At 36.0% G+C, this 14080-nt stretch overlaps 1 protein-coding gene across 5 annotated transcripts in view; it reads left to right on the top strand.

Annotated features, from left to right (window-relative positions):
- Positions 1-14080, top strand: part of LOC126069875 (probable ubiquitin carboxyl-terminal hydrolase FAF-X) — a 173975-nt gene that overhangs the window by 109982 nt on the left and 49913 nt on the right. For 4 of the 5 annotated variants that reach the window (XR_007516092.1, XM_049873523.1, XM_049873521.1 and 1 more), the window contains 3 exons: positions 1602-1727; positions 2910-3035; positions 4196-4365. Coding sequence is in view for 4 of the 5 variants with exons in the window: in XM_049873523.1 (XP_049729480.1) it covers positions 1602-1727; positions 2910-3035; positions 4196-4365 (422 nt within the window). In the remaining variant the exon portion in view is untranslated. The remainder of the gene's footprint in view (positions 1-1601; positions 1728-2909; positions 3036-4195; positions 4366-14080) is intronic. The other variant, XM_049873524.1, reaches the window with a different exon arrangement.

The following is a 14080-nucleotide window of genomic DNA, read 5'->3' as shown; positions in this document are numbered from 1 at the left end:
TGAAAAGGTGTCTGTAAGGGTGCAGAGGGACTAATGTCAGGTTGCTCACAGACTTGTAGGAAGCTAAATGCAAAATTAGTATGTAAAATATGTTTACTTTAGAACTATCTACAATATATAGAAGAGGGTTACTTCAGAGATAGTCAGAGTAACTACTGAATAAAGTTGATTTGGGGTTTTTTATTCATGGAGTTAAAAATTTGTCTATTAAACTGTTCAGTAAACCTTGGTGCCTTTGCATTTTTGTACTTTATTATTTCTTATTTAATTATTTTTCCATGAAGAATTTTTTTTTTTTAATAAATCTAGTCAGTTTTGCTAGTACTTTGGAAAACAAACATCATTGAGTTTATTCAATTGAAATGGAAATTAGTGATGCTCTTAGTAAGAACATTTGTAGTATAGGAATAAGTATCGTGTCTTGACTTTGCTTACTTAACGTACAAATTGGAATTGGAATAACAGAACAGATAATAACCTAGTTTAATGTATTATTAAGTAACTTTTCCTTCTTTTAATAAATATTTATTATGCATATATACTATATGCCAGGTACTGTTAGAGGTGCAGCACTAACAAAAGCTTACATATGATTTTTATCTGCATGTAAGTTAGTCCTATGGAAAATACTGATGATTGAAATGTGCTAGGCTCTTGTGTGCCTGTCCCTTGCATTGCTCTATGTCATTTAACTGACAGCCATATTAGGCAGGTCAGTCTTACTTCTGTTTTATAAATGAAAGTTAAGGCCTTAGGTGATAAAATAGCTTGGTTTAAGATAGTAAAAATGATCTGGAATTTAATCCAGATTGACTCCAAACCTAATACTTCTACTGACTGTGCTGCTACCTTGATTATGAGTTGTAGAATCTGACAAATAAACCCTAAATATCTATTGAAGGATTGAGATACAAGTTTTTAACTTCTGTGGATGAAATTGGAGACAGGAGCTAGAAGCCCCAGGCCTGTGTAGGTTTTGCCTTTGCCTACCTAGTATATGCAAGAATATCTCCGCAAACTCTTCAGTTTCTTAAAATGTGATTTAAAAATAAAGACATTTCTTAACAGAATGTGGCTATGCAAGCAAAGTAGATAGAGAAGCTAGGGGGCGAGTTATGAGAGACTTCATTTTTATGGGATGAATCTTAGCGGGTAGCAGGATTAGCCTTGAAAAATTAAAGGAACCTCTTAAGGAGTAAAAGAGGACGAAAGTGAGAAAAGCATAAGATTATATATTTGGGAATAACAAATTTATGGATTACTTATCTGGCATCCTCAATTTTCTCCGTTAAGGAGGACTGAGAGAACAGTCTGCCTAGGAGTGTGTGAAAGTTCTTCAGTTGTCATCACCTGCAAATGAATCTGAACCCAAGTGTAGAAACCATGGAGTTTGCAGAGGAGTTTTGTCATTTGCTGAAAGGCAGCTAGAAGAAGTCTACTACTTTATACAGTGTAGATTATACACTGAATATGTGGAAAGGTGTAACCCTGAGAGGGCGGTAATAACATGAGGAGAAAATGGTTGGATTATATTACACATTTTTGAAATGTAATTTTGTGTACATTTTTTACTGTAGATAAAATCAGTAACTTTTTTTCAGATTAACCAAGTTACTCATGATCAAGCAGTGGTGCTACAAAGTGCCCTTCAAAGCATTCCCAATCCTTCCTCTGAATGTATGCTTAGAAATGTATCAGTACGGCTCGCTCAGCAAATATCTGATGAGGTTAGTGTTAAACTTTGGAAGCTCAAGAATCCTGGAGGATTTGTTTCTTATTACATTTGACCGTCTCTATTAATTCATGAGTAAATAAAGCTTACAACAACTTCAGGCTCAATTTTTAGACCCACTTACTTTAATGTTTATGTTATTAAAGTTCCGTAAATTTGTATTTATCTGTTATGTAATAGTATTAGAATACTTTGGAAAGTAACCTTTTTAGCACACTTCACTGATTGCAGTTTACATTGCATTAATAGGCCCAATGTGGCTAAACTCTAATAGGGTTGAGAAACCGAATGTTTACCTCAGCCCCAAAAAGTTTACTCATGCTCCTGAGCGTTCAGTCCATTCTTCTCTCTGTGCCTGACCCCAGGCAACCACTTAGGTGCTTTCAGTTAATATGAAAAAGTTTTCATTTTTGAAAACTTTACATAAACAAAATCATGTAGTATTTACTCTTTTATATCTGGCTTATATTAATCAGCTTGGTTTTAAAATTTGTTCATGTTATTTTATGTATCTGTAGGTTAATGGATATGGTACATGTTTTTAATCCACTCACCTATGAATGAGCATTTGTGCTGTTTTCGGTTTTCAACTTACTATTATGAAGAAAAGTGTTACCAAAATTCATGAATACTCTTAGGTGTTTCTGTAGGCGTATGTGTTCATTTCTCTTGGATAAACACCTAGGAGTAGAATGGCTTCCAGGTATAGCACCGGATCTTAGTCTGAAGCATACTTTGTTGAGAGTTGCTATTGAGTACATATTCCTTTTAAATTGACAAAGCAATTCAAAAGGTTAGATAGGAAATGTAGGAGGGGTGGTGAGTTTATGTTTATAGGAAAGGAAAAGTTTGGAAATGGAGAGTGAGAACAGTTGTACAACTTAAAGAATATAATCAGTGTCACTAAATAGTACATATAGAAATAGTTAAATTGGTGTATGTTCTGCTGTGTATATTCTCAACAAAAATGAAATTATTTAAAAAATGATTCTTATGTACATCTATTATGTGACTTAATGTTAAGATACAAAAAAATGGTAAAAGATACCTTTGGAGCTTAAAGAATGTTAAAGCATATTTACTTCCTCAGACCCATTCCTGGTACTTCTACAAACGTTTTGTTTTTCTGATTAGTTTAATTTTCTGTCAACACTTTTAATTACTCATTTTTTTGTAGGCTTCAAGATACATTCCTGATACTTGTGTAATTACAGCTATACAAAAAATTATCTGGACATCAGGATGTGGGGCATTAGAGCTAATATTTAGCCCAAATGAGGAAATCACTAAAATTTATGAGACGGTAAGAATTGTTACAGAAATGCTCATTTTAAATAATTGTTTAATTACCCATGCCATTAAATTTACATCATGTCTCCTATCTTTAATCAAGCCACTTGTATCTGATTATTTAGGATGAACTACTAACTCTCGTTAAGATACACATATGTAAAATTCATTTTAAAAATAAAATAACTTCAGGATCCTGGCACGAAGCTTCTTTTTTTGTTAAAACAGTTTTTTTTCTTTCATCGAATCCAGACATAGTAGTCCTAGAATAAATTTGTTTTTTCTTGTTTCGTTTCATTCTTTCTTAATTTTTTGATCTGTGTATTTTTTGGTGACTGTTCATTGTGAAATTCTGTCATTCAGATGTTTTATTTGTTTTTTTTAGCTCAGGCAAAATCAGGACAAGTGTTTACCATTTAGATGTTATTCCTAGTCTCCTGTTGTATTTAAACAGATTTATCTGCAGAAATGAGACGTTTCCTCTTCATTTTTTTTTGTTTGTTTTCTTTGTTTTGTTTTGTAATATGTATTTGCCCCTGATGGCTACTTATGTATATTTAGAAGGGAAAGTGAGTTATGGGAAGCTGTCACTTGTACAGTAGAGCTTCCTGTTTGTGACCAGTATACCCTTAATTTGTAGAAGATCTGTGTTGCGTCCTACAAGAGTAATCTAATGAAGTCTTGGTAAGTTTTCATTGGAGCAGTTATTTGAGTGCCTGTTCAGCTCCAGACATGTAATATATTTACTTTATCTTGATGAATAGAAGCAGATTAAGAATTTTTACCTTCCTACTGTAGTATTTGAGGTTACAAACGTCTTTCATGACCTTCCTGAATATTTGTGTAAAGCAATTCCCTTTTCAGTAAAAATGGCTTTCTGGCTGAGCTATAAAAACAAACTTAGTCAAAGTGCCAAAATACATAGCCAGAGTGATTCTTGAGAAATTATTAATGAAAAATACACAACCCATACCTAACACAAGGAAGCAGGTGGTACTTGGCTTCAGTATGTTCCTTTAATTTCCCTTGCCATATTCCAAAGGATGTCAGAAGCTGCAGGTGGATAGGGTATCACCAAATGGTTTTTAGTAAGCTTTAAATGTTAATTAAAGGTGCAAGAATTTTTTCTTAAATGCATGTATAGGTGATGTGCTTCTGATTATAATTTTACAGAGCACCAGTTCAAGCAGTGAGCTGGACTTGGAAGATGAACAGGTTTGCTGCGAAGGATTGGAAGTGATGGCGTTATGTTTTGCTTTGATTCCAACAGCTTTAGATGCACTTAGTAAAGAAAAAGCCTGGCAGACATTCATCATTGACTTACTATTATACTGTCCCAGCAAGTATGTAATTTCTTTTTTTAAGGTTTAAGAAGGTTGAGCTTATAGTTTAAAGCAGAAATGAATTAATTTAACTCTGTAGTCACATATCTGAAATATCAAATAAGGAACCCGTTTTTACAAATCACTTCTGTTTAGGAAAAAAAATTTTAGTGTGTTTTACTTAGACCCAAATTTGTTTGGGTCTGTGGAAAATACCAACATCAATTTTTTTTTTAAATCTGACTGTGGTTTTATAGTTTTTTATATATGTATGTATATATATATATATATAACAAAATAATTACCATTTCAACTTTTTAAAACTGTGCAATTCAGGGACATTAATTACATTCACCGTATTGTGCAACTATCACCACCATCCATTTCCAAATATTTTTTATCACCACAAACAGAAATTCAATACCCATTAAGCATTTCCTCTTCACCTCAGCCCCTGGTAACCATTAATAAACTTTTATCTCTATGGATTTGCCTGTTGTAGATATTTCATGTATATGAAATCATATTATTTTTGTGCTATTGTATCATACTTATTTTACACAGCATTGTCTTCAGAGCTCATCCATATCATGTTTCAAACTTCATTTCTCTCTAAGGCCTAGTAATACTCATTTATGAATACACCATATTTTGTTTATCCATCTGTTGATGGACATTTAAGTTGTTTTCACCATTTGCCTATTGCAAAAAAGCTACAGTTAACGTTGATGCATCATTTAAGTATCTCTTTGAGTTCCTCCTTTTAGTTGGAGTATGTAACTAGGAGTGGCATTGCTGAATCACACAGTGGTACTGTGTTTCAGTTTTTGAGGCAGCACCAAACATTCCCACCAGTAATGGTGAGATATCCAATTTTACCACATACTTGCCAACGCTTGTTAGTTTTGTATTTTGTTGTAGTTGTTTTTGTTTTTTATAATAGCCATCCTATTAAGGGTGAAGAGGTATCTAATTGTGATTTTGATTTGCATTTGCCTGATGTTTAATGTTCAAAACCACGCAGAGGAGCTTCATAAGAAAAGCCTAGTGATTTACTTCCAAAATATCTGCTATTGAAAAGCCCATAGAGCACAGTTCTGCTTTCACATACATGAGGTTGCTGTGTTGAAGTCAGTTTTGGCAGCTGGTTATTGACTAATGAAATGGAGCATGTTTTCCTGTGCTTATTGGCCGTTTGTATATCTTCTTTGTAGAAATGTCTATTCAGGTCTTTTGCCCATTTTCTATTTTGCGGCTTTTTGTTGAGTTCTAGTTATATGTTCGAGTTATATATTTTTAACATTAAAGCTTTATTGGATGTGTGATTTTCTGCAAAAATGTCATGGCATCAAACATCAGAAAGGGGAGGAAAATCAGTATCAACGATAGCCCAAGACTGATTCCTCTGAAGTGATATTTAGACATACCTCTACTTTCCAACCTTTTTACTAACTCTAACACCAGCCATCCCTCCCTTGACATTCACTACTTATCTGCTGGGTTTGATAATTTCTTGAAATGCCCACAGATAACTCACAGACCATACTCATAATTGTGGTGTTTGTTAGGGAGGGAAGTAACAGGTTACATTTCAGGATTAGAATCAACTTCAAAGTAATTGGAACAAATCAAGATAAATAATTCCTCAATCAGGATAGCTTCTTGATCTGCTGCTCTTGGGCCCTGGTCGGGCCATGCTGCAGGCTGGAAAGGCCACCACAGCTATCTTGTGTCAGTCTCCTGGCACTCACCATTCATGCCACTGCCAGGCTTGCCACACCTTTCTAGTGCTTTTTATCATTACAACCCGTTACCTGTTTCTTTGTGTCTCCAGACTTCAATCTGGAAACCCAGTTACAGCAAGTTCCTTATCAGTGTGAGGGCATGGTTTCTCACCCTTCACCCAGGAAGACCATGAATTAACCAGTCCCCTGAAAGGGTTCCGTGCACCTTATGTGCATAGTCCCACCCCGGCTGGGATTACATGCACCTAATTTGCATTGGCAAAACCATCAATCCCCTTGGTAGGCTACAAGTACCTTATTTGCCTAGTCCTACCCAGTAGTTTTGTGTGAATTACAAGGGGCCATTGAAACTAAGTCATTGCACTGCAGTCCCAAATATTTTTTCAGTTCTCTAAATTATCTTAAGTTTCTAGACAAAGTTCTTTGATGCACAAAAGTTTTTATTGAAGTCCAGATTGTTTTTTTTCTTTTGTAGCTTGTGCTTTTGATTTCGTTTTTTAATAATCCATCATCAAAAACTAGATTCCAAAGCTACACTGCTATGTTTTTTCTTACAAGTTTTATGATTGTATTCTTATACTTAGGGCATTTTGAGTTAACATTTGTATATGCATGTGAAGATCCAGTTTTCCTAGCAGTTCCAGTTGAAAATTAATTGACCATGAACGTATAAGTTTATTTCTAAACTCTCAATTCTATTCCAATATCTGTCATTATAACGGTATCACATTGTTTTGATGAGTATAGCTTTATAGTGTATTTTGATATTGGAAAGTCTGACTCCCCCTACTTCATTCTTTTTCAAGATTGTTTCATCTGTTTGGGGCCGTTTGCAGTTCATGAATTTGAGGAGTGGCTTTTCCATAGAAGTCTGTTGAAATTTTGTTAGGCATGGCATTGAGTTTTTAGGTTCCTTTGGGTAGTATTTATATCAATAATAATATTCTTTTAACCAGTGAACATGGAATGATTTCCAATTTATTTATGTATTTTTAATTTTGTTTCAGCAGTGTTTTATAGTTTTCAGTGTACAAGTCTTTTACCACTTGGTTCATTTGGTTTGCAGGTATTTTTTAGGTAATTGTAAATGGAATTCTTTTAATTTCCTTTTTAGATTTTTATTGCTGTTTTTCAGAAGCACAACTGTGAATTTTGTACATTAATCTTTTACCCTGGAGCTGCTGAATTCTTTTATTAATTGTAGTAGATGTTTTTGTGTATTCCTTGGTATTTTCTATTTACAGTAGTCCCCCCATATCCATGGGCGATACATTCCAAGGTCACCCCCATGGATGCCTGAAACCACAGATAGCACCCAACCCTATATATACTATGTTTTGATGTATATATACATACCTGTATTAAAGTTTAGTTTATAAATTAGGCACAGTTACCAACAATAACAAATAATAAAATAGAACAGTTTTAACAGTATACTCTAATAAAAGTTATGTGAAATGGTCTCTGGGAGGGACACAGCAGGAAGACACAAGATTTCATCACACTAGTGTAACATTTTTGGACCTTAGTTAACTGTGTGTAACTGAAATCATGGAAAATGAAGCCACAGATAAGGGGGACTACTGTATAGAATCGTGTCATCTGTAAGTAGAGATAGTTTTACTTCTTCCTTTCTGATTTGGATGTCTTTTAATTTCTTTTTCTTGACTACTTGCTTTAGCTAGGACTTCCAATACAGTATTGAATAGCAGTTGGGAAATGGGAATCTTTGTCTTGTTCCTGCCCTTAGAGTTTCTAATTTGAAAAAGGGTGTTGGATTTTTGTCAGTTGTTTTTTATGAATTAAGAAGATCATTTCATTGCTGTTCTTTATTCATGTGTTGTGTATTACATTGACGAGTTTTCTTATTTTGAACCTCCCTTGCATTTCCTGGATAAATCTCACTTGGCCATGGTGTGTAATTCTTTTTATGTTTTGTTGCATTTTATTTACTGTTATTTAGAAATTTTGTATCTATTCACAAGAGGTATTAACCTGTAGTTTTCTGTTTTTGTGGTCTCTCTGTCTGGCTTTGGTATCAGGGTAATGCTGACCAAATAACATGGGTTAGGAAATGTTACTTCCTTTGTACATTTTGGAAGAATTTGAGAAAGATTGGTGTCAGGTCTTCTTTAAATATTTGATCGAATTTCCCTAACAGCTGCTTTCAGGATATTACTTTTCACTATCTTCACTTGCTACAATACATCCATCAGAATTTTGTTTTTATTTTTATTTCAGTTTAGGAAGTTTATATGTTTCTAAGAATTGGTTCATCTAAGTTATCTGGTTTGTTGGCATACAATTATTCATAGTATTCTTATATTATCCTTTTTATTGCTATAAGCTCAGTAGTAAGTCTTCACTTTCATTTCTAATACAAGATTTGCATCTTTTTCTTTGTCCGTCCGGCTAAAGGTTTGACATTAATCCTTTCAAAGAACCAACTTCAACTGTCTTTCATTCTCTCTGGTGTTTTTCTGTTTCTATTTTTTTTTTTTTTAACCTCCATTCTGAATTTTGTAATTTCCTGTGTTTAGATAACTTTGGGTTTGGTGTTCTCTTTTTCTAGTTCTTCGAGTTGAAAAGTTAGGGTATCAACTTTAGATTTTCGTTATTTATTAAATGTAGGAATTTACTTCTATAAATTTCCCTAAGGACTACCTTTCCCCATCCTCTAAGTTTTAGTATATTGTGTTTGTATTTTCATTCACTTTTAAGCACTTTCACATTTCAGTTTTTATTTCTTCCCACTGATTGTTTAATAATGTGTTATTTAATTTCTACATATTTGTTTAATTTCCGGTGTTCCTTGTGTAATTGATTTCCAATTTAATCCATTGTGTTTGGAGAAGAGACTTTGAATAATTTCAGTCTTATTAAATTTATAGAAACTTGTTTCTTGGCCATATCATATAGTTTGTCCTCCAGAATGGCTTATGTGCTCTGAAAAAGAATGTATGTTTTGCTGTTGTTGAGTAGCGTGTTCTATATATGTCTTTTAAGTCAGGTTAATTTTATGATCTTGTCATTGTTGGTTGCAGTGGAGTTAATTGTAACTCACGTGCAAGTAGGGGGTTTTACTCAAATCCTCTGTTTACTTCTGTATTTCTAGATGTTTTGTACATTATTTTCAGTAAGTGGTATATTAAAGTCTCCAACTATTATTGTTGTTAGGTGCTGTGAAATCCGTTCCATTTCATAGTGACCCTTTGTACTGCAGGATGGAGTACAGCCTGGTCCTGCACCATCCTCACAATTGTTATGCCTTAGCCCCATGTTGTAGCCACTGTGTCAGTCCATCTCATTGAGGGCCATCCTCTTTTTTGCTGACTCTCTACTTTGTCAACATTGATGTCCTTCTCCAGATTACACCTCAGCATAAAGAAAACATGGTCAAAATGTGTGAGACAGTCTCCCCATCCTTGGACCTAAGCCGTGTAATAGGAGCTGTCACAGCCCTTTCCCAGGCCCTTAATCACTATGCAGAGGCCCTCAAGTGACCCCATGAACACTGCAGGAAACTAGTGGATGAAGCCTTAGGGACCAAAACTTGTGGTGAGCTGGGGAGAGAGGGGCTCAGTGTGGACTACTACCAGTGCTGCTTGACTCTGCCATTTCCTTGTAAGACCTAATTGCACATCAAAGAAAAAAAAAGAACTGTTATTGTACAGCTGTCTATTTGTACCTTCACTTTTATCAGCATTTAATGTATTTTGAATCTCTGATGTTTGGTGTAAACATATTTATGATCGTTACATCTTCTTAAGCTCTTCTGGCCCTGTTAACATATAATGATCTTTGTCTTTAGTGATAGATTTTTACATAAAGTCTGTTTTATCTTATATTAACATCACCATCTCAGCTCCTTTTTGGTTACTATTGGATAGAATTTTTTTTACTTTCACTTGGAGGCCATTTGCATTTGGTCTGAGGTGTGTCTCTTTAGACTGCATGTAGACGGGTCATTTTTTTTTTTATTGCATATGCTTCTCTCTACCTTTTGATTAAACAGCTTAATCCATTTATATTTAAAATAATTACCATTAGAGAGGCAGGGCCAAGATGGTGGAGTAGTCAGATGCTTTTTGTGGTCCCTCTTATAACAAAGATCCGAAAAACAAGTGAATTAGATTTTATATGACAATCTACGAGGCCTGAACATCAAAGGCAAAGTTGGGGAATTGGACTTAGTGGCAGGGGGAGGGAGAAGTGGTTCAGAAGCAGCAAGGAGTTGCCAGACCTGACCCAGCCAATTCTGCCAGTGTTGCGAGCACAGTGAGGCAAGCAGAGGCGTTTGGGACCCATTTTCCACATCGGGGGAGGCCAAACAGCAGAAAGTCTGTTCAGCCCTCTAGAACAAGCGAGAAGTAGCCCACAATTGCCAAACGATAAGTACTTGCATTTGACCTACCACAATCCAAAAATACCCCTTCAGGAAAAACCTCTCACTCACTTATCTGCTCCCTTCCCACTCTGCACTGGGTTTCAGCTGGCTGCATCCCCTTGGCTGGAAGAAGGACTGCACACCCACCCTGAGCCATTCTCCTGACCTTGGAGACGAAAGAGATTAACAAACAAGGAAAAAATAACCTCACTCCACTAAGCCAGGAACTCAGGGCAGAAAGAGCTCCTTTGCCTAGGCACAGGTATAACGGGTGCACAGTGAGAGGCAAATTTGTGTCATTTAACATGGCTCTGCTTATTAAGCAGGGTCCTCACCTACCCACATCAGGGGCCTGAGGACTAGTGGCTCCATCAGTGACACCTAGCCACCCACGACAGTGGTCCAAGAATATGTCATGCGTCTCAGTCCTTACAGCCAGCAGCACTGGCTTCCCATAGTCTGTTTGCAGACCCACCCAACTGTGCACTCTAGGGAACAGGGACACACTTTCCTCACACTGAAGGGCAGTTGTCAGGCTCATTTTAACTCAGCATGTGACCCCCTACTGCAGCCAGATACCTGTGCCTACACCAATCACACTTGCTCATCAAGGACTGTGAGAGCCTGCACCATGCACTTTGTTACCAACTACCTGGACATCAGATCTGAATCCATACAGGAAAAGTGGACAGACTCCTGTGCTCACATACCTATAAACAGCTCTGACCACCTAGTGACAGGACGTTAGAGCTTCAAAGGCACCAATAATCAAACTAGCTCACTCAAGCAGGGTACTTTGGAATATCAAAACAAAGCAAGAAGCTAGGACACAGTAAGCAAACAAAATAAATAAAATGCAATAACGTATTCATGGCTCAGAGACAACAGACACATGAATCACATGAAGAGACAGACCACAATGGACTCAGCAGGCTCCCAAAACGAAGAATCAAGAAATCTTCTGGATGAAGAGAATTGCTGGAATTACCGGAAATAGAAAACAAAGGATTAATATACAGAACTCTTCAAGAGACCAGGAAGATCAGGCGAAATGCAGAACAAGCTAAGGAATGCACTGACAAAGCATTAGAAGAACTAAAGCAGATTAGACAAAAGCATAATGACAAATTTAGTAGACTTGCAAGAACAGCAAACATTCAGAATGTTTACAATAAAATTTCAGAATTACACCATTCAATAAAAAGTCATAAGAACAGAGTTGAGGCAGTGGAAGTCAGAATTAGTGGGACTTAATAGTAACACTTAGTACCAACGTATTTGAGGAAGAATCAAATAAAAAATTAAAAAATGAGGAAACCCTAAGAATTATGTGGGACCCTATCAACATGAATAATCAACGAGTGGAATACCAGAACAGGGGAGAGAGAACAGAAAAATACAGAGAATTGTTGAAGCCCTGTTGGCAGAAAACCTCCCTGATACCATGAAAGATTAGAAGGTATCTGCCCAAGTTGCTCTTCAAACCCCACACAAGGTAGATCCCAAAAGAAAGTCACCAAGACATATTATAATCACACTTGACAAAACCAGAGATAGAATTTTAAGCGCAGCTACAGAAAAATGGAAAACACTACTAAGGAGAGTCAATAAGAATAAGCGCAAACTAAGCAGAAACCATGCAGCAGGAAGGCAATAGGATGACATATATAAAACTTTGAAGGGAAAAGTTGCCAAAAAGAAATAGCAAGCAAAACTGTCTCTCAAATAAGAAGGTGAAATGAGGACACTTCCATTTAAACAGAAGTTTAGGGAATTCGTAAATACCAAACCAAAACTACAAGAGATACTAAAAGCAGTTCTTTGGTTAGAAAATCAATAATATCAGGTATCAACCCAAGGACAGGAACACAGGAGAGAGCAACCTGGTGTCAACCCAGATAGAAAAATCAAAAAACAAATCAAACCTAAAACACTTAAAACAGGGAAACAGAGATGTTGCTAAAACAGGGAAACAGATATGTCATTATGTGAAAGATGACAGCATTAAAACAGAGGGAAGCTGGCATAACCCTGACAACAAAACTTTGTAAAGACACCACCAAAAAAAAAAATTACAGACCTATATTCCTGATGAACATAGATGCAAAAATCCTCAACAAAATTCTAGCCAGTAGAATTCAACATCATATCAAGAAAATAATTCACCATGACCAAGTGGGATTCATACCAGGTATGCAGGGATGGTTCAACATTAGAAAAAAAATTAATGTAATCCATCACATAAATAAAACAAAAGACAAGAATCACATGATTTTGTCAAATTATGCGGAAAAGGCATTTGACAAAGTTCAACACCCATTCATGATAAAAACTCTTAGCAAAATAGAAATAGCAGGAAAATTCCTCAACATAATAAAGGGCATTTATGCAAAGCCAACATCATTCTAAATGGAGGTATTCTGAAAGCATTCACCTTTAGAACAAGAACCAGACAAGGATACTCTTTATCACTGCTCTTACTCAGCGTTGTGCTGGAGGTCTAGAAAAAGAAATAAAGGGCAGCCAAGTTGGTAAGGAAGAAGTAAAAGTATCTCTATTTGCAAATGATATGTTATACACAGAAAATCCTAAAGAATCCACAAAAGCATTACTGAAAAAGAAGAACAAAGTGGTAGGCCTCACGCTACCTGATTTTAGAACCTAAACGGTAGTCAAAACGCCCTGTTATTGGTACAACAACAAATATATAGACCTGTGGAACAGAATTGAGAATCCAGACGTAAATCGTCCACTTAATAGCAGTTGATACTCGAGAAAGGCCCAAAGTCCATTAACTCGGGAGACGACACAATCTCTTTAACAAAAATGGTGCCAGCACAACTGGATATCCATCTGCAAGAAAATTAAACAAGACCCACACCTCACACCATGCGCAAAAACTAACTCAAAGTGGATCAAAGACCTAAATATAAAATCTAAAACACTAAAGATCATGAAAGAAAAGCTAGAGACAATGCTAGGAGCCCTAATACATGGCATAAACAGTATATAAAACATTACCAACGATGCACAAACATCAGAAGAGAAACTAGATAACCGGGAGCTCCTAAAAATGAAACACTTACGCTTACCCAAAGACTTCACCAAAAGAGTAAAAAGACAACCTACAGACTGGGAAAAAATTTGTGCTATGAAAAATCCAGTGAGCATCGAATCTCTAAGATCTACAAGATACTGCAAACCTCAACAACAAAAAGACAACCCAGTTAAATAACAAGCAGAGAATATGAACAGACACTTCTCCAGAGATGACATTCAGGCAGCTAACAGATGCATGAGGAAATGCTCACGATTATTAGCCATTATGGAAATGCAGATCAAAACCACTAGGAGATACCATCTTACCCGAACAAGGCTGGTGTTAATCCAAAAAATAGAAATGGTAAATGCTGGAGTGCTTGTGGAGAGACTGAAACATTTATACAATGCTGGTGGGAGTATAAAATGGTCTGTAACCACTTTGGAAATTGATTTGACGCTTCCTTAGAAAGCTAGAAATAGAAGTACCATATGATCCAGCAATTGCAGTCTGTGGCATATATCCTAGATAAATAAGTGCCTTAACACAAATAGATATGTGCAT

Source organism: Elephas maximus, chromosome Y, assembly GCF_024166365.1.
Source record: "Elephas maximus indicus isolate mEleMax1 chromosome Y, mEleMax1 primary haplotype, whole genome shotgun sequence".
Taxonomy (NCBI): domain Eukaryota; kingdom Metazoa; phylum Chordata; class Mammalia; order Proboscidea; family Elephantidae; genus Elephas; species Elephas maximus.
This window is presented reverse-complemented; position numbering and strand designations above follow the sequence as displayed.